The sequence below is a fragment of the Suncus etruscus genome, chromosome 6, assembly GCF_024139225.1.
Source record: "Suncus etruscus isolate mSunEtr1 chromosome 6, mSunEtr1.pri.cur, whole genome shotgun sequence".
Lineage (NCBI taxonomy): Eukaryota > Metazoa > Chordata > Mammalia > Eulipotyphla > Soricidae > Suncus > Suncus etruscus.
In genome coordinates this window covers 104,637,245-104,663,490 of record NC_064853.1, presented here as the reverse complement: position 1 = coordinate 104,663,490, position 26,246 = coordinate 104,637,245, and the positions used below count along the sequence as shown (strand labels likewise).

Sequence of the window (26,246 nt, the reverse complement as noted above, 5' to 3'; positions counted from 1 at the left end):
TCTACAGTTTGTCACATTTCTTAATCAAAAGGTCAGCAATTTCATATTCAAAGGTTATCTTAAGCATTAGAGACAAACCTATTTGAAAAGTCTTCATTAAAGACATCTTTTAATCGTCCAAGTACATCTTTTTCACTGAGTGGGACCAGACTGCCATACTTCTTCATAACCTCATCTAGGAATCCTTAAATAAATGAAGAAATAAAAATTAAAATGGAAAAATAATTTTTAGCAAAATCTTTCTACTAGTTCTTAACCTACAGATAACAATCTATTATTACCTCATACATCATACATACCTATGTTCATTGATGTGCTATTTACATGATTTGGAAATATGGGATCAGTGTGACTATACAGTGGGTACAGTGCTCACCTTGCAGACGGATGACCTGGGTTTGCTCCCTGGTACCCTTTAGCCCCTGGGGCCACCAGGAATGGTCCCTGAACATCACCAGGTGTGCCCCCAAAACAAACAAGGATATGAGATTTGGAAACAACCCAAGTACCATGGGACAGATGAGTAGACAAAGATGATGTGTATATATGCACAGTGGGATTATCATTCAGTGATAACTCTATAAGTAGTTTAACCTTGAGGAAGAATTGTTTCTTAAAGAATAAAATCTAGGGGCCAGAGAGATAGCATAGTGGTAAGGCTTTTGCCTTGCAAGCGGCCGACCCAGGACCAACATTGGTTCGAATTCTGGCATCCCATATGGTCCCCCTTGCCCGTCAAGTAGAGAGCCAGGAGTAACCCCTGAGCGCAGCCGGGTGTGGCCCAAAAATCAAAAAAGGGGTCAAAGAGATAGTAACAGTGAGCAAAGTGCTTGTCATGCACACAGCTGAGTTTTGATCCCAGCCCTCTTATGCAGAAAAAGGAGTAAACCCTGAGCATCGAGGGGTGTGCCCCCCAAAAGTTCTCAGCCATTCTGATTATTCGAGCCTGCCTCAACACCTCAAGGAACCATTTTACAACCATCAAATTGGCCAAAGATTTATTTTTTTGTTTGGGTCACACCCAGCAGTGCTTACTCCTGGCTCAGTAATCACTTCTAGCAGTGCTCAGTGACCATCTGGGATGCTGGGGATCAACTCCAGGTCAGCTACATGCAAGGCAAGCACTTTAGCCATTGTATCTCTAGCCTCATTAAAAAAAATTTTGTTGGGGCCGGGCGGTGGCGCAAGAGGTAAGGTGCCTGCCTTGCCTGCGCTAGCCTTGAACGGACCGCGGTTCGATCCCCCGGCGTCCCATATGGTCCCCCAAGCCAGGAGCAACTTCTGAGCGCATAGCCAGGAGTAACCCCTGAGCGTCAACGGGTGTGGCCCAAAAACAAAAAAAAAAAAAAAATTTTTGTTAAAAAATTAAAACCTTGGGCCGGAGAAATAAACTGGAGGTAAAGCGTCTGCCTTCCATTTAGAAGGACGGTGGTTTGAATCCCGGCATCCCATATGGTCCCCCATGCCTTCCAGGGGCGATTTCTGAGTGTAGAGCCAAGAGTAACCCCTGAGTGTTGCCGGGTGTGACCCAAAACCAAAAAAAAAAAAAATTTAAAATCTTGGAGCTGGAGTGGTGGCGCAAGCGGTAAGGCATCTCTGCCTTGCCCTCACTAGCCTAGGATGGACTGCAATCCAATCCCCCCGTGTCCCATATGGTCTCCCAAGCCAGGGGCGATTTCCAAGCACAGAACCAGGAATAACCCTGAGTGTCACTGGGTGTGGCCCAAAAAACAAAAAAGAAAATTTTAAATCTTGGGCCAGAGTGGTGACGCAAGCAGAAGGGCGTTTGCCTTGCACACGTTAACCTAGGATGAACCGCGATTCGATCCCCTCCTCCCCTTGTCCCATATGGTCCCAAACACAGGAGTGATTTCTGAGTGCAGAACCAGGAATAACCCCTGAGCATCACAGGTGTGGGCCCCCCTCCCAAAAAAAAATTTTTAAATCTTGGGGACAAAACAATAGCATAGCAGGTAAGGTGTTGGAGCCACACCTAGTAGTGCTCTGGGGTTACTCTGGCTCTGTGCTCAGAAATCACTCCTGGCAGACTCAGGGAACCATATGGGATGCCGGGGATCAAACCCAGGTTTGTCCTGGGTCAGCGACATGCAAGGTAAATGCTCTACTGCTATGCTATTGCTCCAGGCCCAAAGTAATTCTTTTTTTAATTTTTGATTTTTGGTTGTGCTATCATCCCCCCTCCCCCGAAGTAATTCTTAAAAACAAAAAATACTGGACCATGCTTGAAGCCATTATTTTGATCCCCAGCACAGGTCCACATAGCAAATAGCCCAGTGTCTGCTAATGTGACTCTTGGTGTGCTGCTACACTATCAACCCTGGACACCACAGAGCACAACAAAGAAGGGGAAAACACAAATAGAACTCCTAAAAATATTGTCTATATATAATTTAGAAAAGTGTATAATTTTTAGTTCATAGTGGAGACACATTCTAAATACTTTTATTTTTTTTTTTTTTGGTTTTTGGACCACACCCAGCAGTGCTCAGGGCTCAAGATACCATATCAAATGTAAGCGACTGAGCCAAGTTGACAGCATTCAAGAAAAGTACTCTATCCGCTGTACTGTAAATCCAGACCCCCAAACATTTTATTTTGTTTTTGGGCCACACATGGCAGAGCTCAAGTTGTACAAGGTGCCAGGTACAAAGCAAAGCATGCGCTCACATTCTTCTGAAAAGCTAAACCAACTTAAATGGAGAAGATAACAAAACTTTTAAAGGTATGAAGCAAAAAGTATGAAAACACCAAATAAGTGAACACTTAAATCTTTAAATTATTTAAATCTCACTATTTACAATAGAAATTTTCTGTTAAGAAAAATAAAATATACAAAGTCAGTACTAAAATTTTTTATTTTGATGAGAAAAATTTTAAACATTTGTACTTTAAATTGAATATCTTTAAAATCAGAATAATGTTCAAGTTCATAAAAGTGTATCAATAATGCAGAATAAAAATGAGCAACGGTGAGCAAGAGGAACAATACAGTGGGTAGGGCACTTGCCTTGCATGTGACTGACCCAGATTCAATCCCTAATAGCATATATGGTCCCCTGAGCCCTACAATCTATCTCTGAGCATAGTCAGGAATCAGCCCTGAGCAATTTCAGGTATGCCCCTCCAAAATAAATACATAAAGGCTGGAGAGAGAAGAGTGGGCAGTGGCGCAAGTGGTAGGGTGTTTGCCTTGCGCGTGCTAACCTAGGACGGACCGAGGTTCAATCCCCCAAGTCCCATATGGTCCCCCAAGCCAGGGGCGATTTCTGAGCGCATAGCCAGGACTGACCCCTGAGCGTCACCAGGTGTGGCCCAAAAAGCAAAAAAAAAAAAAAAGGTAGGCAGGGCATTTGCCTTGAACGTGGCAACACAGATTTGCTTCCCAGCATCCCATATGGTCTTTTGAGAACTGCCAGAAATAATTCCTGAGCACAGCCAAGAGTGGCCCCAAAATCAAATAAAAAAAAGAAAATTATTTCTTTCCCTGCTACCTCAGGTTTGCGCAAAGGTGGAGGCTCAGGTGCCTGAAAGATCAACCTGATTAAAGTTGATGACAAAAAAAAAAAAAAAAAATAGGAGAATGGGTCGGCCTCTGTAAAATTAACAGAGAGAAAAAAACCTGTAAAGTAGTTGGCTGCAGTTGAGTTGTGGTTAAGGACTATAGCAAAGAATCACAGGCCAAAGATGTCAATGGGAATACTTCAAATGCAAGAAATGAATAAATTAAGAATTTTGGGGGGGGGGGCCGGGAGAGATAGTACAGAGGCGTTTGCCTTGCAAGCACTGATCTAGGACCAAAGGTTCGAATCCCGGTGTCCCACATGGTCCCCCGTGCCTGCCAGGAGCTATTTCTGAGCAGACAGCCAGGAGTAACCCCTGAGCACCGCCGGGTGTGACCCAAAACCAAAAAAAAAAAAAAAAATGAATTCTGGGGAAAAAATATATAACGTATTTACCGGCGTATAGAAGACTGGGCGTATAAGACGACCCCCTAATTTTGCAGTTAAAACATAGGTTTAAGCCTATATTCACTGTTCAGACAAAACGTTCCTGTGCTGCAACTGTATGTACCACAGTGAGCCAATCACAACAAGCAAAGGTTCAAAGGTTATACTGTCATAGACTTCCTCTCTGACTCTGGCCAATCTTTTTTTTTTTTTTTTTTTTTTGGTTTTTGGGCCACACCCGGTAACGCTCAGGGGTTACTCCTGGCTATGCTCTCAGAAGTTGCCCCTGGCTTGGGGAACCATATGGGACACCGGGGGATTGAACCGCGGTCCGTCCAAGGCTAGCGCAGGCAAGGCAGGCACCTTACCTTTAGCGCCACCGCCCGGCCCCAACTCTGGCCAATCTGAGCAGGCTTTTGACAGTGTAGATTCCGGTCCAGAACATTGTCTAATTTGCATGCATCAAAAGCCTGCTTGGATTGGCTGAGTTAGAGAGGCGGTCCAGGGCCGGGCGGTGGCGCTGGAGGTAAGGTGCCTGCCTTGCCTGCGCTAGCCTAGGACGGACCGCAGTTCGATCCCCTGGTGTCCCATATGGTCCCCCAAGAAGCCAGGAGCAACTTCTGAGCGCATAGCCAGGAGTAACCCCTGAGCGGCACAGGGTGTGGCCCAAAAACCAAAAAAAAAAAAAAAAAAGAGAGGCGGTCTGAGCAGCCTTGCAGTGATTGGTGAGGATCGAGTTGGAAAATTCATTTTGTGGCAATATTCAGACAATTTTCATTTAGAGGCATATTGAAACATTTTTCGGGATATACTCGGCATATAAGACGACCCCCGATTTTCGGTTGACTTTTGTTTCAAAAGTTGTCTTATACGCCGAAAAATACAGTACAAACTATAACATAAAAATATGCTTAAACTGGGCCCGGAGAGATAGCACAGCGGCGTTTGCCTTGCCAGCAGCTGATCTAGGACCAGAGGTGGTTGGTTCGAATCCCGGTGTCCTATATGGTTCCCCGTGCCTGCCAGGAGCTATTTCTGAGCAGACAGCCAGGAGTAACCCCTGAGTACCACCGGGTGTGGCCCAAAAACCAAAAACCAAAAAAAAACAAAACAAAACAAAACAAATATATATATGCTGAAATTTTAATACTCGGGGCCGAGAGATAGCATGAAGGTAGTGCATTTGCCTTGCATGCAGAAGGACAGTGGTTCAAATCCCGGCATCCCATATGGTCCCCCGAGCCTGCCAGGAGTGATTTCTGAGCATAGAGCCAGGTGGAACCCCTGAGCACTGCCAGATGTGCTCAAATACCAAAAAAACAAAACTTTAATACTCATATTAGGGCTAGAGATATTGTATAGGAGTTAAGGCACTTGCCTTGCATACAGCAAAACCTGGTTTAATTCCCAACACTACATGCTCAAAATGACATCATAATAGGCTATGGAATAACTCCTAGGCAATGGTATGTGTGACTCAGATACCCCCCACCACAAAAATTAATTGTTCAAATTAAAACAAGAAACTACACAATCATTAAGACTGATAAAGTTCAATAAGTATTGAACTAGTTCAACTTTTTTAAAAACTTTTCATGAGTGGTCTATCAATTCTTTTGTATTTATTTTTTGGTTTTTGGGTCACACCCGGCAGTGCTCAGGGGTTACTCCTGGCTCTAGGCTCAGAAATCGCCCCCGGCAGGCACAGGGGACTGTAGGGAGCCAGATTCTCCCTCACAGTCTTGGCATAAGCACAGCCATCTTGTAGCAAACTGCCATTTTCTAACAGGCCTGTCCTTTAATTGAGCTATACATTGAACGTGCCAACTGGCCATGAGTTGACGCAGATCAAAAGAACCATAGGTCACACTCTTCTGTCTCAGGAAACTCAGATCTATAGAGTATTTGGTGTGATAATAGGATGTTCCTCAGGAAACGTATTAAATTAAATTAACAGGCACATGCCAAACCTTTTGAACCGCATGATGACAAATGCATGCTTGACAAATGTTTGCATTGTTCCCTCCTCCCTTTGTGTAAAAACTATTTAAGTCGTGGCATTTCAAAAATCAATTGACGCCATAATCAGAATTCTTGGTGGTCCCCTTTTTCCCACCCATTTCCTTTTCAGGTGCAGACCCTTTCCACGACCACCTGGCCGGCACAGGGGACCATATGGAATGCTGGGATTCGAACCACTGTCCTTCTGCATGAAAGGCAAATGCCTTACCTCCGTGTTATCTCTCTGGTGGTCTATCAATTCTACTACTAAGAACTTATAGAAACAATTCTATAAGTATAAAGGAGTACCTTTATATATTTATATAACACAGTAACATAAGACTGCAGAAAACTGAATGAGGGACTGGAGCAATAGCACAGCGGTAGTGTGCTGTCTTGCCGACCCAGGACGAACCCGAGTTCAATTCCTGGAATCCCATGTGGTCCCCTGTGCCTGCCAGGAGCAATTTCTGAGCAAAGAGCCAGGAGTAACCTGAGTGCCACTTAGTACGGCCCAAACACCAAAAATCTAAACCCCAAAAAATACCTGAATGAATGTTTAAGGGAAAATCCAGATGTGGAATGGTTCTACTAGAAAGGTTAAAGAACAGCAAGTGTGGGCTGGTGGTTTGGGAGAGAACAAAGAAAGAGTGCATACCCGAGAGGCAACTTGACAGCTGTTCATCATCCACGGGAGAGGGGTTCTGAGTGATCTTTTCACCTTCCACTTGGTTTTCTAATTTGATCCCACTGCTCAACAAAGGAGCTTCCAGTGGGCTTTTACAGTAAGGGTGGTCCAGCAACTTAGAACTAAGAATGTTCTGCTTGAGAGATCCGTCCTCATCCATCTGGCAGGAGCTCTCATTCTGAACAGGCTCTTCAGATAAAGGCCCGTCTACACTTCTCACAGACTCATCTGCCTCAGACACAGATAGTTCTCTGTCATCAGTGATGACATCTGTCCGAATTTTCTGATCCAGAGTTTTAACTGCTCTTTCAGTTTCTGAGATAAACATGTGACTAGAATGATGTTCTGGTAAGGGGATGTCATGCATCATCTCTGTACATTCCCACTTCGGAGAGGAACAGGGTGACTGGTCCCAGGTGTATGTGGCACTGCCATTCTGTTGGTCAGGGAATGTTTTATCTAAACTAAGCTCCTTTCCCAAGAAAGAGTTTCCTTTAGGGTGGCCATCAGGCACGAGAGCATTCTTTCCCTTCACCACAGCATTACTGTCCATATCTGGGAAGATTGGTTGATGTTGACAAGAAGGGTCTTTAGGTTCTGGGGAATGGAATGGGCTGCAACTGCCACCCTCACCAGTCTGCCTTAGGGTCTCTTGATGGTCCCCAGTGACCTGCACCCAGCTTCGTTGAGCCTTTTTTAGCTTGTAAACTTTGCCTTTTGTTCGGAAGTGCTGGGATCTGAGAATCCTGTACCGAAATCTAATCATGGATAATTTATCATACATCCTAAGAGGAGATAATTTTATTCTTCTATGTTGGTTAAGTTGGAACTTTTTTGGAATCAGGGGTCCCCCACTCCGGTGGTGGTAACAGCCATAACAAAAGCGCTTTTTCTTGTGGTTGCTCAAGGTGACTACAATTGTGCCACTCTCACCTGGACTTTGATTCTCCCCAATGAACTTCATGGGAAACTCAGAAGCTTGTAGCTCTGTCCTAGATCTCTGACCATTGGCCTGACCTAAAACACTATTTGCTGGAAAGTCTACAACTGCCTTCAGGAGATTTTTCTCTCTACAGCATTCATGGTCAGAATTATCTGTTGATGCCAGCAACTTCTTTGTCTGGAATTTCAGAAGGGTCCTCGGGGAAGAAATGAGGATTTTACTGTCTTTTCTTTTCAGTTTAGAGGACACAGCACTAATATTTTGAGCCGCCACACTAGACTTTGTCTTAGCAAAAAGGAGTTCATCTTGGATCCATGTTTTCTGGAGTTGAAGGACCTTCTTTCTGCACTGGAAATTTTTCAGCTGCCTGCTCCAACTAACTGATTGTCCCAACTTGGATTTTACAATGTACAAGTGTTGGTAAAAGTAAAACTTCTTAAAACCACTAAATCCAGTATTCCATTTTTCATAAAAGGCTATGTGAATTCCTTTTCTCCATAGAGTTTTCCTCTGTTTTTTCATTGTTCTGATGCATAATGAGATTCGGATGCAGCTGTAAGGTAAAGAAAAAAAGTCACTTTCAACCCTAAAAATAAGCCATAACAATATATAATGTACTGACTTTAAAAAAAAATATATATATATACATATATATATTTTGGGGGGTGTTTTGGGGCCACACCCGGTGATGCTAGAGGTAAGGTGTCTGCCTTGCGCTAGCCAAGGAAGGACCGCGGTTCTATCCCCCGGCGTCCCATATGGTTCCCCCAAGCCAGGGGTGATTTCTGAGCACTTAGCCAGGAGTAACCCCTGAGCATCAAACAGGTGTGGCCCCCCCCCCCAAAAAAAAAAGTTACTCTTGGCTGTTTGCTCAGAAATTGCTCCTGGCTTGGGGGACCATATAGGACACCAGGAATCGGAGGTCCTTCCTGGATTAGCTGTGTGCAAGGCAAATGCCATACCACTGCACTACTGCTTCTGCCCTAAAAAATTTTTTGATTTGCTAAAGAATCATTATCTTCAAAATTATTACTAGCTGAGTTATAGGCATGTAGGCATGTAATATTTCAACACTAATTCCACCACCTGTAGAATCAACTTCTATCATCAATGTTCCCATACTCCGTTATCCCTCAACACCCAACCCCTGCCTGCCACCTTGATAAGCACATTATAAAGTTTGTTGCTTTGGGGGGTTTTTTTTGTTTGTTTTTGTTTATTCGACCACACCCATTTGATGCTCAGGGGTTACTCCTGGCTAAGAGCTCAGAAATTGCCCCTGGCTTGGGGGGACCATATGGGACACCGGGGGATCGAACCGTGGTCCTTCCTTGGCTAGCACTTGCAAAGCAGACACCTTACCTCTAGCGCCACCTCACCAGCCAAGTTTAATGATTTTAACTTAAAATTCATATTTTCAGTGCTGTTGAGTCTGTGGTTTGGATTTAGATACCAGTCTCCCACAATACCAATACAACTGAAGCCCAAATCCCCATTTCTCCATTTCTTCCCATTCTCATCTTCTTCCTTCCCATCTTCGTTTCTTTCCTTTCCTGTCCTTCTCCCTAAGGTATGGAGTTTATATTACATTTACCCATCCAGCTATTCTATACAGCAGCAATAAATAAGATCATTCTGTGTTTGTCCTTCTTCTGGCTTACTCTGCTCAATATATCTTCCATTTCAAACAGGTTCAGCATACTTCTAAATTTCATCATCCTTAAACTATATAGTATTCCATCATACTTACACACACACACACACACACACACATATGTATATATACTATGTCATCATAATCCATTTGTGGTTGGAAACCTAGATTGGTTCCATACCTTTCTAAGTGAAAAAATGAATAATGGTGTATAAACATCCTTTTGAATGAAAGTTTTAATTTTTTTTTTTTGGGTCACACCCTGAGGGACTCAGGAGTTACTCCTGGCAGCTCAGGGAACCATATGGGATGTCAGGATTCAGACCATCAGCCATCCTGGGTTGAATGAGTGCAAGGCAAACGCCCTACCGCTGTGCTATCTCTCTGGCCCCGAATCAAAGTTTTTAAATCCTGGAGGTAGATACCAAAAAAATGTAATTGCAGTTATATGGTAGTTTAATTCCAAGTTTAAAGTCTAATTAGAACTTTCCATACCATTTTCCACAGGGGTTGAACCAGATTATATTTCCACCAGCAGTGGATTAGAGTTCCTTTTCATTACATCCCCACCAGCACTGATTGTTCCTACCGTTTTTTTTGGTATAAGGTACTGACACTTTTTGTTTTGGGGCCACAACTGGCACTGCTCCTGGCTCTGTATTCAGAAATTACTCCTGGAATGCCAGAGATTGAACCTGGGTAAGCCACATGTAAGGCAAACACCCTACCCACTGTGCTATCATTCTGGCCCCAGTACTGTCATTTTGTTTGTTTGGGTCATACCTGGTGACGCTCAGGGGTTATTCCTGGCTATGTACTCAGAAATCACTTCTGGCTTGGGGGACCATATGGGACACCCAGAGATCAAACTGCAGTCTGTCCTAGGTTAGCGCCTGCAAGGCAGAGGCCCTATCGCTTGCACCATCACTCTGGCCCAGCCCTGCCACTTTTTGGGAATTAGCATTATGCCATTTCACATTTTTACAAAAGACTTACATTAGTATTTATTTTCATTAATCAAAAGAAATGTTTTTTGCCCTTTTTTTGGGGGGAGGGTATTTGGGCCATATCTAGTGTCGCTCAGGGGTTACTCCTGGCTATGCGCTCAGAAATTGCTCCTGGCTTGGGGGACCATATGGGACACCAGGGAACTCGAACCCATGTCTGTCCTGGGCCAGCTATGTGTAAAGAAAATGCCCTACCACTGTTTTATCGCTTCAGCCTCTGTTTTTCGCTTTTTATGACAAAAAGTCAAAGGGTTAGAACCATGTTTGAGCCAGAGAGATAGCATGGAGGTAAGGCGGTTTGCCTTGCATGCAGGAAGTGGTTCAAATCCCAGCATCCCATATGGTCCCCTGAGCCTGCCTTGAGCGACTTCTGAGCGTAGAGCCAGGAGTAACCCTTGAGCGCTGCTGGGTGTGACCCAAAACAAACAAACAAAAAAAAAAAACATGCTCAACATTTGTAGCACCTGTTCTTTGGTAGTGTGCACATCTAGGCAAAGCTCCTTCCCAGGAAAGATTTAAATTATTTTTAACTGAATCTTCCTGAGATAGTTAAAAAGCTGTTGATGGTTATTCAGTTATACACTGTTCTAACATCCATCTCTTCAGTTGTTCATTTCCAGCCACCAATGTCCCAGTTTCTCTTCCTATCTCTTTACCTCACCCACAATCTGCCTCTATGCAGACATCTCTTTCTCCTCCTCTCCCCCTTTTTCCAAAAAAGACTAGAGGCAGTGTATATATCACACAACTCCTATATGTTAGCATTATTTTGTTTCATGTTATTTGGTATGGTTTTTCAGTAATTTAGGTCTGGAAATGTTTCCATACAATTTAATACTAACTACTCCTCCAATTCATTTTTTTTTTTGGTCTATTAAAGGGTTCATAGGCACAGTCTACATTATATTAGAGAGGGAAATCTGAATTTATAACAATTTAAGTTACGAACTTGAAAATAAAACAAATGAAGTTCTACTGAAGACTACCAGAAAAACCAGATTTTACAGATTTTTACTGATTTTTTACTAGGTGAAATTTCCACCACAGTGGGCCGGGCGGTGGCGCTGGAGGTAAGGTGCCTGCCTTGCCTGCACTAGCCTAGGACAGACCGCGGTTCGATCCCCCGGTGTCCCATATGGTCCCCTAAGAAGCCAGGAGCAACTTCTGAGCGCATAGCCAGGAGTAACCCCTGAGCGTCACAGGGTGTGGCCCAAAAAACAAAAAAAAAAAAAAAAAAAAAAATTTCCACCACAGTGAAAGTTGGGGAACAAAGACATGAAAACTGTACTTGCAAACAATTTGGCAAGTGATTCAAGTGTCATTTCCTAGGGTCAGAAATATAGAAAAGGGGTTATGGTGATTTTTTACCTTGCATGTGATGGACTCCAGTTCAATTCTAGGCATCATGCTTAGTTCCCCAAGAACTGCCAAGAGTAGATCACTGAGTACAGACCCAAAAGTAAGTCCTAAGCAATGCTATGTGGCAAAAACCCCAAAACTACCAAAAAAAGGACAAAAGAGATAGCACAGTGGTTGACCCAGGTTTGATCCTCAGCACCCATTCAGTCCCCAAACCCACCAGGAGTGAGCCGTGAGCAGAGCCACATGTGGGTCCCAAACCAAAACTGAAAACAAAGAACCACTTGCTCATAAGCAGTTTATTTTTTTATTGTTTTGTTTGGTGACGACAACTGACTATACTCAGGGCTTACCTGGGATCATTCCTAGCCTTACTGGGAGACACCTTATGTAGTGCCTCAGAACAAAATGGAGAAGGCCATGTGGTGCTAGGCTACTAACCTAACCTCTGTACCATCCATCTGGCCTTGAAATCTGTTTCTGATAAAATAAATAGGGCAGGGTGTCAAAAGGAAAAGGAAAATTTTCTCACTCTACTTTTCATACAGCTAAGTGTTTTTAAATTAGATGCCCAGATTCTGTGTTCTCATTTGTAAAATGAAGAATGGGGAAGGAAAAGAGATTAGAAACCACTGAAGAGTAACAGTTGTTCCATACAGTAATGTTTTTTATTTTTAATTTTTTACAGTAATATTTTAGAAAGGGCATGTAATTTTGTTTCAAATAGCCAGACACAAAGAACATTTTAATAAATGCTCACAATATCAGAATCTCAATAGAGAGCACAATCTATCAAAGATCTTTTTTTTTTGGGGGGGGGCAGATCTGAACCACAACCACTTGTGCTCAGGCCCCTACAACCAGCCAAAGCTTTCTGAGTGACTATGAAGGGCAAGATGCTCTAAGGTGCTCTCCTTAAATTATGGTTCTGTGCTCAAATGAATACAGGTCTATCTTATTTTATTGTACTTTACTCTTGTACTTCAAAGAAACTTTTTATTTGGGCCAAAGCAATAGTATACAAGGTAGGGGTCTTGCTTTTGCTCACAGTTGACCCAGGTTCATTCCTAGTACCACAGATAGTTCCCCTAAATACCACTAGGAGTGATTCCGTGAGTGCAGCCAGATTAAGTTCTATGACCCAAAAACCCCCAAAATACTGCATTTTCTATAGACCTATCAGCAGCAAAAATGACTTACTTGCTCAATGATGGTTAACATTTTTTTACCGATGAAGTAGTTTTGGTTTTTTTTTTTGTTTTTTGGGCCACACCCGGCGATGCTCAGGGGTTACTCCTGGCTGTCTGCTCAGAAATAGCTCCTGGCAGGCACGGGGGACCATATGGGACACCGGGATTCGAACCAACCACCTTTGGTCCTGGATCGGCTGCTTGCAAGGCAAACGCCTCTGTGCTATCTCTCCAGGCCCCTGATGAAGTAGCTTTAAATTAAAGTATACCTCTTTTTTCTTTAGACATAGGTTACTGCAAACTTGCCAAACTGTGCTGTGAAAACACAAAAAATGATTGCCTTGCACTCTCTCCTGCAACTCTGGTTTGAATCCTTGGTACCACACACCAATCCTCTAATCATAACCAGGAGTCAAGTCTGAGCAAAAGGCCAGAAATAGCCCCTGAGCACAAAGTGTGACTCCATCTCCTTCCTCCAAAAATTAACATGATTTTCTCTATTGCTGTATTAGACTTACTGAATAGTTTGGAAGTGAACCTGCAATATCCCTTTCTTATACAAAAACAAGAACAAATGCTATATGTATCATAATGTTATATACACATATATATGTAAACACACACATAACTTCAGGAACACATGGAAATAGTTAAGAAAAATAATAGTCAAAACCAAGAACTTACTCCTTGCTCTGTGTCCAGAAATCACTTCTGGGAGGCTCAAGAAGGCCAAACACAGGCTGGTTTAGTGCAAGGCAAACTCCTTACCCCCTGTACTTTGTGGGCCCTGCTTTACTTTTTAGTAAAATAAAATGTCTCTTTCTAATCTTAAAAAAAAAAAATCCATGTTTTTCTTTTATTTTCGGGCCACCGGGAGCGCTCAGTGCTGGCTCTGTGCTCAAAAGTCACTCCTGGAGGCAGGAGGGACTATATGGAATGCCAGCTACATGCCAGGCAAATGCCTTACCACTGTGCTATCTCTCTGGCCCAAAAAAGTACATTCTTAATAGCCAGATGGAAAACTAGAAGAAAATGTTCTTTTTTGTTGGGGGGGGGGGGTCACACCAGGTGGCATGCAGGGTTTACTCCTGGCTCTGCACTCAGAAATCGCTCCTGGCAGGCTTGAGGGAACATATGGGATGCCAGGGATTGAACCTGGGTCCATCCTGGGTTGGCCATGTGCAAGGCAAACGCCGTATTGCTCTGCTATTCCTCCAACCCAAGAAAATGTTCTAATATCATCAAGATTTCCGGAGGGGGGGGAGGGAGTATTTTGAATAAAGAATTTTAGATCCAGGGCCTGGAGAGATAGCACAGCGGCGTTTGCCTTGCAAGCAGCCGATCCAGGACCAAAGGTGGTTGGTTCGAATCCCGATGTCCCATATGGTCCCCCGTGCCTGCCAGGAGCTATTTCTGAGCAGACAGCCAGGAGTAACCTCTGAGCAACGCCGGGTGTGGCCCAAAAACCAAAAAAAAAAAAAAAAAAGAATTTTAGATCCAACTAAATTATTAATCTAAGAAATAAATCAAAAGCAGCATTTAAGATTTAATCTACAGACTTGAAAGGGACTGCTTTGAGTAATGAGAATTTACAAAAGGGGACAGGATTGTGGGAACAAACATAGAAAATGCTAGAGGTTTCTTCTTTGGTATATAAATTTTCCACTTCTTTTCTTTTTTTTTTCCACTTCTTTTCTTTTCTTTTTTTTTTTTTTGGTTTTTGGGCCACACCCGGTGACGCTCAGGGGTTACTCCTGGCTATGCACTCAGAAGTCGCTCCTGGGGAGGGGGACCATATGGGACACCGGGGGATCGAACCGCGGTCCATCCAAGGCTAGCGCAGGCAAGGCACGCACCTTACCTCTAGCGCCACCGCCCGGCCCCCACTTATTTTCTTTATAAAGGAGATTATCCACTGTCAATGATACATGATACCCTCCAATCCAGGGGACTATGTTCTTTCTCTACTCTAGATACTAAATCTCAAACTACTGTGTTTATTATATGTAAAAGGAGAAAAAAAGTTCAGATCTGGAAATACATTTCTTAAAGACTTTCAAACCATCCTATATATTTTTCTTCATCTTGATTTGATGTGGGGGGAGGGCATAGACGCTGGGGATGAAATCCAGGACGTAAACATATTGAAGTATGTTCTCTACCACTGAGTTAAATCCCCACATTGCCAGCCTCTCCCTAAATATGTATACATATGTTTGTTTGGTTTTAAGGCCACATGCAGCAGTGCTCAGAGCTTACTTCTACCTGTGTACTTACTGGTGGGGTTCAGAGGCACCATATGAGGTGCCAATTATCAAACTTGAATTTGCTGTGTACAAGCAAGTACCTTAGGTCCTCTTGTAAGATTTATTAAGAACATGATACAGGCTTTGAATACCATCTCTCTGCTTTTTCTACTCCTGAGAAGCTCAATTCTCTTAAACACACATTTCCTTTCTTTCTCTGCACTCCCCATCTAAGTAAATTTTGCTCAATAAAAGCTAAGTTGCTTCCTGAAGAAAAAAAATCATACAGAAATACATTATTTAGGGGTCAATCAAAATACTGATTGAAAGGGGAAAGCACAGAATTAAATTCTTTAAAATCTCGGGCCCGGAGAGATAGCACAGCGGTGTTTGCCTTGCAAGCAGCTGATCCAGGACCAAAGGTGGTTGGTTCGAATCCCGGGGTCCCATATGGTCCCCCGTGCCTGCCAGGAGCTATTTCTGAGCAGACAGCCAGGAGTACCCCTGAGCACCGCAGGGTGTGGCCCCCCCCCCAAAAAAAATCTTCAGACAAGGAGGTCAGAGTGATAGCAAAGGATAGGGGTTTGCCTTGCACAGAGCTGACCCGGGAAGAACCCGGGTTATATTCCCAACATCCCCTATGCCTGCAAGGAGTGATTTCTGAGTGCAAAACCAGGAGTAACTCCAGAGCACCACCGAGAGTGGCCCTAAAACAACACAAACAAAAAAATCTTCAGACTAGATGACTAGTACAGCTGGTAGAGGTACTTGCAAGCAATCCTGGGACCCAGGTGTAATCCCCAGCATCTCATATGGTCCCGAGCATTACCAGGTGTGATTCCTAAATTCAGAATCATGAATAACCCCTGAATATCATGTGGCCACAAAACAAACCAACAAAATTCTCCCTACATTCCAGTAGCCAAACAGATAATAGTAGGTAAGGAGCTTGCCTTGTAAGCAGATGACTAGGGTTTAATCCAGGCTTGATTCCTAGTACCCCATATGTTTCCCCTGAGTCTGCTAGGAGTAATCCTTGAACACAGAGTAAGGATTAAGCACTGAACACCACTAGGTATGCCCTCTCAAAAGATGGGAGATCGTACTGACACATTTTACTTAATTTCTTCCTAAAACCTTATTAAAAATAAAACATTTAAGGGGGTGGGCAAAAAAAAAATTTTTTTTAATGTTCTAGGGCCAGAGCAATAGCACAGCAGTAGGATGTTTGCTTTGCAGCAGCCGACCCTGGACAGACCTGGGTTCAATCCTCAGCAGCCCATATAGTTTCCCTCGAGCCTTCTTCTGAGAGCAGAGCCAGGAGTAACCCGGGAGTGCCGCTGGGTGTGGCCCAAAAAGCAAAAAAAATTTTTTTTCTAAGATATAATTTACATACACTACCTGATCTTAAAAGCTATTTTTGGGGCCGGGCGGTGGCGCTGGAGGTAAGGTGCCTGCCTTGCCTGCGCTAGCCTAGGACGGACTGCGGTTCGATCCCCCGGCGCCCCATATGGTCCCCCAAGAAGCCAGGAGCAACTTCTGAGCGCATAGCCAGGAGTAACCCCTGAGCGTCACAGGGTGTGGCCCAAAAACCAAAAAAAAAAAAAAAAAAAAAAAAAAAAAAAAGCTATTTTTAGGGGCCGGAGAGATAGTATGGAGGTAGGTAATTTGCCTTGCATGCAGAAGGACAGTAGTTCGAATCCCGGCATCCCATATGGTCCCCCGAGCCTGCCAGGAGCAATTTTTGAGCAGAGAGCCAGGAGGAACCCCTGAACGCTGCCGGGTGTGACCCAAAAACAAAAACAAAACAAAATGCCTTTTTTTATTTAAAAAAAAATGGGTGGGGGGCCTGAGTGGTAGCACAGCAGTAGGGCATTTGCCTTGCACGTGGCTGACCCAGAACTAATCTGGGTTCAATCCCCAGCGTCCCATATGGTCCCCCTCACCAGGAGGGATTTCTAAGCACATAGCCAGAAATAAACCCTAAGCATCACCGGGTGTGGCCCCCAAAAAAGCATGGGGCCAGAAAGATAGCACAGCGGTAGGATATTTGCCTTGCATGTGGTCGACCCAAGATAGACCCAGATTCGATTCCCGGCATCCCTCACCGGGAGGTAAGGAGGGGAGGGAAGGAGGGAAGGAAGGAAGGAGGGAAGAAAGGGAGGAGGAAGGGAAGAGGGAGGCTGACTAAAATCATGTAGGGATCAGTAATAGTACAGGGGTTAAGGCATTTCCTTGCCTTGGAACCAGAGAGATGAGTAATGCAGGAAAGGCTTGATCCCAGACACTACATAGGGTTTTATCTTGAACACCTGAGTAGTGCCAGGGGTTCCTTCTGAGTCCAGTCAGCAGTAGTCCCTGTGCACATAGAGTCAGGAATAGACCCTGAGCACTGTCAAAAAGTGGTCTAGGGCTAGAGCGATAGCACAGCGTTAGGGCATTTGCCTTGCACACAGTGAAGCCAAGACAGTGGTTTGAATCCCAGCATCTTATAAGGTCCCCCATGCCTGCCAGAAGTGACTTCTGAGCGCAGAGCCAGGAGTAACTCCTGAACACCGCCAAGTGTTACACCCCCCAACCAAAAACAAAATAAATGTCTTAAAACCAAAAGTTTAACATTTTTTTTAGGCCACATCAGCAGTCCTCAGGATTGCTCCTGGCTCTATACTCAGGTATCAGTCCTGTAAGGCTCAGGGGACCATATGGGGTGCCAGGGATCAAATTGGGGTTGGCGACATGCAAGGCAAGAGCCTTACCCATTATACTATTTCCCTATTCTCCCAAATTAAGATGATAAAAAAATGGCAAATGTACACATATGGTAAATATGACAACAGCAAAAAAATACTGTGGAAGTTAAAATGCAAACTGACTTAAAGATCTAAAAAAAGGGGCCGAAGAGATAACTGGAGGTAAGGTGTTTGCCTTGCGTGCAAAAGGTCGGTGGTTCGAACCCCGGCATCGCATATGGTCCCCCAAACCTACCAGGAGCAATTTCTGAGCATAGAGCCAGGAGTAACCCCTGAGCGCTGCTGGGTGTGACCCAAAAACCAAAAAAAAATATCTAAAAAAGCTTGGCCAGAGCAATAGTGCAGAGATAGGGCATTTGCCTTGCATGCAGCCTACCCAGGACAGATCAGGGTTTGATTCTCGGCATGCCATATGGTCCTGAGCCTGCCAGGATTGATTTCTGAGTGCAGAGAGTGCTGCCGGGTATGCCCCTCCCCCCACCCAAATAAAGAAAGTCATTTCAAGTTTGCAAGAGGAAAAGTAACCCAAAGGATAGAATAGTCTCAAAAAGGTTAGGAATTGGGAGCAGCAGTTTCGGTTAAAAATAAGGTAGCTGGTTAAATCATGTAGATATTCTTTCTATACTCAATAAAAACCATCCAAATGTCACTCTCCCACATTTCCAAATGCCTACAGCATATTTTCAAGAGTATTATACTGAAATTGTTAAATATACACTAATGAGTGTTTACATGCTGAATATGCTAACACCCAGCTTACAAGCACCAAGATTTGAAGATTCCTTGATTCTTCCTTGGGAAATCAAAGTAGCTCAAAAGACTAAGTTACGGGGCCGGAGAGATAGCATGGAGGTAGTATGTTTGCCTTGCATGCAGAAGGACAGTGGTTGGAATCTCGGCATCCCATATGTCCCCTGAGCCTGCCAGGGGCTATTTCTTTTTTGTTTGTTTGTTGTTTTTTTTTTGTTTTGTTTTTTTCTTGTGGTTTTTGGGTCACACCCGGCAGTGCTCAGGGGTTACTCCTGGCTCCATGCTCAGAAATTGCTCCTGGCAGGCACGGGGGACCATATGGGACGCTGGGATTCGAACCGATGACCTCCTGCATGAAAGGCAAACGCCTTACCTCCATGCTATCTCTCCAGCCCCTTGTTTTGTTTTTTTTTTTTTTTTTTTGGTTTTTGGGCAACACCCGGTGACGCTCAGGGATTACTCCTGGCTATGCGCTCAGAAGTCGCTCCTGGCTTGGGGGACCATATGGGACGCCAGGGGATCGAACCGCTGTCTGTCCAAGGCTAGCGCAGGCAAGGCAGGCACCTTACCTCTAGCGCCACCGCCCGGCCCCTCCAGGGGCTATATCTGAGCATAGAACCAAGAGTAACCCGAAACCCAAAATCCCCCCCCCAAAAAAAAGACTAAGTTACTATTATTAATAATTCTCCAATTAAAAAGGTCAATCAGTGCAACCTAAAATCAATAATTCCAGCATGTACTCAGAGCACATGTAATAATTACCTCCACATGGGCTCTCTTTATATTTCTGTCCCCATATTCCTGGTCATGCAGCTGTGAATTCATGTTCACCAAATACCAACATTCCTTCAAAGATAAAACACATACAGAGGAAACAAAGTGAGCTCAACAGATTAACCACAGGATATCCTTAAATTTGAATGATCCTTAAGAAATAAATATTTGGGTAAAATCTGCAACACAGTGATGCTACAGTTAATTTAGGCATCAGTATGAAAAAGTTTTCTCCTAGAGATAATTTTTTATTTTGTTTTTTGGGCCACACCTGGTGGCGCTCAGGGGTTACTTCTCACTCTATGCTCAGAAACTGTTCCTGGCAGGCTCGGGGGAACCATAAGAAATGCTGGAAATCAAACCCAGGTTTGTCCTGGGTCAGCTGCATGCAGGCAAATGCTCTACTGCTGTGTACTCTCCAGCCCTCCTAGAGATATTAAGAGTGGGACCAGAGAGATAGCATGGAGGTAAGGCATTTTGCCTTTCATGCAGAAGGACAGTGGTTTGAATCCCAGGCATCACATATGGTCCCCCATGCCTGCCAGGGGCGATTTCTGAGCATAGAGCCAGGAGTAACCCCTGAGCGCTGCTGGGTATGGCCCAAAAACAAAAAAACAAAAAACGAAAAACAAACAAACCGAAAGAAAGAGTGTAAAGAAACAGCTATTGGCAATAAATAGAAAAGGGGTTACCCACCCCCCAAAAATAAGAATGAAAGGTTGATAGTAGAAAATAACATTTAAAACAAAATAAGCGAAATCATCCTCATGTAAGAGGGCATGAAGGAACAACCCAATAGCTGAAGACTGGAATGTGGTTCATTGCCCTAGATTCAATTCCTGTCCCAGATGGTCTCCCAGCACTGGTAGGTGTAGTCCCTACAAAATTAAAATAAAATAGCTAAGATCAGATTTGTAGATTTTGGGGCCAGAGAGATTGCACAGTGAGGGCATTGCCTAGCACACAGCCAACCCAGGTTCAATTCCTGACATCCTATATGGTCCCCTGAGCATTGCCATGAGTTATTTCTGAGTGCAGAATCAGGTGTAACCTTTGAGCACCACCAGGTGTGGCCCAAAAACCAAAACCAAAAAAAGAGTAAACAAAAATAGGTTTGTAGGGGTCGGAGCGATGGCGCAAGATGTAAGGTATCTGTCTGCCTTGTGCACGCTAGCCTAGGATGGATCACAGTTCAATCCCTCAATGTCCCATATGGTCCCCAAGCCAGGAGTAACCCCTGAGCGTCACTGGGTGTGGCTGAAAAAAACAAACAAACAAACAAAGAAAAGGTTTGTAGATTTGGGGGCCAGAACAATAGTACAATGAGTAGGGTGCTTGTCTTGCACATGGTCAACTCAGGTTCAATCCTTGGCATCCCATATAGTCCCCTGAACACTGACAGGAACAGAGCCAGCGTAATCCTTGAGAATTGTCAGCTGTGGCCCCAAAGCCCCCCCCCCAAAATTATAGATTTGGGACCAGAACAATTGTAAAGCAGGTAAGGCATTTTCCTTGCACACAGATGATCTGGGTTCGATCCCCAGCATCCCAATGGTCCCCTGAGCCCACTAGGATTAATCCCTGAGCAGAGCCAGAAGTTAATCCTGAGCATTGTTGGGTATGACATAAAAACAAACCAAAATTGAAGATTTAGGGTTAGAGTGATAGTACAGGAGTAAGCTACCTGTCTTACATGCGGTTGACCCATTTTCAAAAACCAAGTGTGAACCAGAAAGAAAAGGGAAAAAAAAAAAAAGATTTAGATCTGGATGTAGTTCAACTGGTTGAGTGCACTTTTTAACAACAAGACCGGGGGAGGGCAACCAAATATTTAAAGACAAATTGAAAACAAGTTCTCAAGGGACACTAATTAACCAGATGTTTAACTCAGTGTGTAGTATACTTGGAGAGATAAATGTTCTCGCTCCAATATAAAGACTCTACCTCCTATTAACTCGGAGCTCTCTCAAATGACTAGGGTTTCTGTATTTATTCTTTACTGATGTGGTTCACCCCTATTATACTAATGATGTCTGATCATTAAGCATGAAACATCTGGGGTTGACTGAAAGAGTACAGTTCTTCGTAAGGCTCTAACAGAGACTTGCAGTTTGACTCTAATCACGCTAGACTCCGCTGTCTACTTTAGTACTGTTTTTCACACCAGGTAATTCAAGGTAAAAAAAATAAAATCAGGAAGTGTCATATATGTATATATGCATGTATATGCGTGTATACACACAACATACACACACACATATATATGGTACCACACCCAGCAGTGCTCAGAAATCACTCCTGGTGGGAACCCAGGGGTGTAAGTGCGGTGCCGGGGACTGAACCTGAGTGAACTGCAAACAAGAAAAGCACTAGACCCCCAATACTATCTCTCCTGTCCTACTTTTATTCTTCAGGCCAGGGGCTGGGGAAGTGGGGGTGGAACACACCCACCCACCAGAGTGTGCTCAGGGGCTTACTCCAGGCTCTGCGCTCAAGAATGACTCCTGGGGGCCGGGTAGGTGGCGCTGGAGGTAAGGTGTCTGCCTTGCAAGCGCTAGCCAAGGAAGGACCGCGGTTCGATCCCCCGGCGTCCCATATGGTCCCCCCAAGCCAGGGGCGATTTCTGAGCACATAGCCAGGAGTAACCCCTGAGCGTCAAACGGGTGTGGCCCAAAAACCAAAAAAAAAAAAAAAAAAAAAAAAAAAAGAATGACTCCTGGGCCTAAGAAGGCCACACGTGGCGCCGGGAATGAAACCCGACTCAAGTTGGTCGGGTAACCAGCTGGACAGTCAGGCTCTGTCTCCCTGACCCTCTGTCTCCCTGCTGGATGTTCTCCATCCCGAGAACACATCTGATGAGCAAACATCCTTCCTTCCTTCGTCGTGCCATTGGACTCTCCCTCCGCCCTCGCTTCCCTTCGCAGGAAGAAAACTCCACGCCACGCGTGGCTATGCCAAATTAAGAAACGAATGTCCCAGGGTCCCAGAGCAGGAGCTTTCGAACCTGGGTCCCAAACGCGGGGCGAGGAGGAGGAGGACCTCAAGCGGGCTGTGTTCCACCGAGTGAGACAAGCCTGGGCACCGAGGGAGCGGACAAGAGCACGGGAACAGGAGTCCCCTTGCCCCGCAGACCCGGGGGCAGCAGCAGCAGCCGCGCGTCGTGCAAGCAAAGGTCGAGAGCAAACAGCAGCGGGGCCGGATTGCCCTCCGCCGGGCCGCCAGGAGCGCGGGACCAGAGCCGGGCTGCCGGCTCCCAGCTGGGCCGGCCGCGTGGGGGAGGAGGGCGGGCCGGGCTGCTGGCTGCTGAGCTGGCCGTCCGGCCGGACCCGCGGAAGTCGTTGGCCGCCGGACCACCCCGGACGCCCGCGTACCTACGTCCCGAGCTCGCGGCCGGCGGCGCCCACTCCGGCTCTCCAGCCCCAGAACGGCAGCGGCGCGGACCCCGGCCCCGCCTCCGCCTCCGCAGGCCCGTCACCGCCGAGCTGCTGATCGGCCTGCTCGCCGCCGCCACCGCCGCGCTTCCTCGAGAGGAAGCCGCAGCCGCGACGCCGGCGCTCATTGATTGCGTCACCGCCGCGTCTGCGGTTCCGCTCCAGTGCGCACGCGCGGCGCGAGCTCCGCCCACCGAGGGGCGTGGTTTTCCACTGCTACTTCCGGCTGCGGTGCGTCTGCCCCGCACTCGCCCGCTGTCCATGCTGGCGGACCGCACTCCTTCAGTCCCAGTGCGAGAGGTGTCGTGCACACTGCGGGCTGGACTCACTCGAGGGGTTCCGTTCTTTTGCTTTTGAGGGGATCACGCCCGGCGGTACTCGGGATTAGATGGGATGTCGAGGATGGAAGTCGCTGCAAGGCTAGCGCCGTAGTTGCATGCCCCTCTCTGGCCCCTGGACGTGGTGGCTTTTGCTCCATCCTCTCCCAGACCTCGTCTCTCGACCCCAAGGCCTGAGGCTGAGCCAGCAATCACACGCCCTGTCCCCCTCAAATCCCTGCTCCTTTTTGCCCCAAGGGTCAGCATTCCCGCCCTTTGAACCAGCAATCACACGCCCTGTGTCCCCTGAAATCCCTGCTCCTTTTTGCCCCAAGGGTCAGCATTCCCGCCCTTTGAGCCCTCGCCCAATCTTTTCCTTCCCGTTTTATTTTTTAACTTAAACACCGTGGTTACAAGGTTCGTAAGTCTTTTTCTGTTTGTTTTGGTTTTTGGTTTTGGGGCCACATCGGTGACGCTCAGGGGTTACTACTGGCTGTGCGCTCAGAAATAGCTTCTGGCTCCGGGGACCATATGGGACGCCAGAAATCGAACCGAGGTCCGTCCTGGGTCAGCCACATGCAAGGCAAGTGCCCTACCGTTGTGCTATCTACTGCTCGGGGCCCAAGATTTGTAAGTTTTTTTCCCCACACATAGTTGTTCATGATTCATTTCCAGTCACACAATGTACGACGAACTTCACCAGTGCACATTTCCCGCCACCAACACTTCACCAGTGCACATTTCCCGCCACCAACGTCCCCAGTTTCCCTCTCAGCCCTCCCTAATACTCTCTTCTCTCGCACCCACTCTCCCCCGCTTCCCAAGATGTCTTAACTCGACTTATTGGAATCGGTTTGCCTGTGTCCCACCTCTCATGGAGGGTACATGATTAGACCCAAGCATCTTGAGGCCTGAATGATGAGTGGGAAGGGATCTTGCCTTGCACACAGCCTACCCGTAATCCCTGGCATCTCGTATGGTCCTCTGAACACATTAGGTGTGATTCCTGGGTGCTGAGCCTGGAGTAGTTCCTGAGCACCGCTGGGTGTGGTCAAAAACAAAAGAAAAATAAAGGGAGCATCTTATCCATGGGAGACATGTGCGCCACCACTCAAGTTGTTATCACAGGCCATACAGGATTATATTTAGAGGTAAGAGAGAAGTGTAAATGGTAAAGCATATGCACAGGAAGTTATCTGAGACCTCCTGAATGTATCCTTCATAGGATTTTATTACTTATAGGAAGGGTGAAGTTGGGATACATCAGTTGTGCTCAGGTCTTAGTGCTGAGATCACTCCTGGCAGGGCTGGGGTGGAGTTGAATCATGTGAGTTCTTGGGATTGAACCATGGGCATACAAGGCAAACATCTTTTTTTTTTTTGCAAACATCTTTTAACCCTAGTATTATTATCTTGCCCATTCCTGCAATCATTTTTTCTAGCATTATAATCATTTTCTCACACAGGAGGCACTAAGTACTTGTAAACTCTAGAACTTGCAGGTACAAGCATGTCTAAGACCCAGCCTGACCTTCCTCTCATCCACCCAGACTGGTCATAATGTACTTGTGTAATATCGATTGGAGGGGGCTACACCCTGCCACCCTCGGTTTACTCCTGGATTTATGCTCAGAAATTTCTCCTGGCAGGTTCAGATCATATGGGATGCCTGGGATCTAACCAAGGATGGCCATTGTGCTATTGTTCCGGCCCCCTGTAATTTCCTGCATAACCCTATTTGATAACAGACTTAAAATATATACTCTCCCTTATCTGATTTACTGTTCAGTAGTCAACATTGTACATTTGTGGATGGAATTGCCTCAGATTTTCCTTTCACACCATTTTGGTATCAGTTATGCTAGCTTTGGGAAGTGATATATATGCATTATGGAAAATTTTGCAGAACTAGGATTATTCTTCCTTAAATATGTATAGGACATGCTGATAAGATTGGTCTCTTTTGGTCTTTCATGCAGAGAAAAAGATCTTATCGAATAAAAATGGGTTAGAAAAGAGGAAAACAGAGCCCGGAGAGATAGCACAGCGGCATTTGCCTTGCAAGCAGCCGATCCAGGACCAAAGGTGGTTGGTTCGAATCCTGGTGTCCCATATGGTCCCCTGTGCCTGCCAGGAGCTATTTCTGAGCAGACAGCCAGGAGTAACCCCTGAGCAATGCCAGATGTGACCCAAAAACCAAAAACCAAAAAAAAAAAAAAAAAAGAGGGAAACAAAAAACAATTTTGGTTACATACTCCAAGAATGTCAGGTTCAAGATAAAGTATGGGCATTTTTCTTGCATGTGGAAAACCTGGTTTAATCCCTGACACCACATACGGCTCCTAGAGCTCCCCTTCAGGAGCAGCTGAGCACCACTGAGTATGGTTTAAAAAGAGGCCACACACCCCCCAATTGCTTGTACTACATGGCTATAAATATCTAGGCCTGACTCATACATAAAACGTGGCCTGAAAATATAACCTTTACGAAAGAAACTTGGATTTGGCTTAGGGAACTGTTTTTGTCTGAGGTGCTGTAATTTACAAAACAATCACATTTCTGTATTACTTGTATACAATTTTCAGTGTAGCGTCATGGTGTGTGTGTGTGTGCATGGTATGTGGTGTGTGTGTGTGTGTGTGTGTGTGTGTGTGTGTGTGTGTGTGTGTGTGTGTGTGTGTGTGTGTGTATGGTGACTCTGGTACAGCCGGGATAAAGTAAACCACCTTCTGTCCTTTCTGGGAGGCTGCCTCATTGAATCGCACCAAGAAATTGCAATTACATTTAAATTGCATTTAACAACAGTTATGAAAGTCATCTCCCCCCCCAACACCATTCTTTGGAAGCTAGAGATAATGTCAAATTAAGTTTTTCCCTAAACTCCTTGGACTATGAATTACCAATTGTACCTTCTGCCTTAGCTAATTTTTCTTGACACTTTGGGGGGGGGGGGTCACACCTGGACACTCAGAGATAATTCCTATCCTGCACTTAGAAATTACTCCTGGGGCCAGAGAGATAGCATGGAGGTAGGGTGTTTGTTGGGTTACTGATCCTACCCTAATCATTCATTGTACTCCACCCTAGGGTGTGACCTGGTGATAGAATATTGACGGGGCCAGCAGAGGAGGTAAGGTGTCTGCCCCGGCGTCCCATATGGCCCCCCAA

General features: G+C 45.3%; 1 protein-coding gene across 4 annotated transcripts in view; it reads right to left on the bottom strand.

The window, feature by feature from the left end:
• The window catches only part of SENP5 (SUMO specific peptidase 5), a 42,130-nt gene extending 19,291 nt beyond the window's left edge, over nucleotides 1-22,839 (bottom strand). For 3 of the 4 annotated variants that reach the window (XM_049775948.1, XM_049775950.1, XM_049775951.1), the window contains exons 1-4: nucleotides 22,702-22,839; nucleotides 19,319-19,402; nucleotides 6,628-8,153; nucleotides 79-184 (exon numbers count right to left, since the gene is read on the bottom strand). In XM_049775948.1, coding sequence (XP_049631905.1) covers nucleotides 79-184; nucleotides 6,628-8,153; nucleotides 19,319-19,326 — 1,640 coding nt within the window. In that variant the 5' untranslated portion in view covers nucleotides 19,327-19,402; nucleotides 22,702-22,839. The remainder of the gene's footprint in view (nucleotides 1-78; nucleotides 185-6,627; nucleotides 8,154-19,318; nucleotides 19,403-22,701) is intronic. The other variant, XM_049775949.1, reaches the window with a different exon arrangement.
• Nucleotides 22,840-26,246: the final 3,407 nt, after the last annotated feature.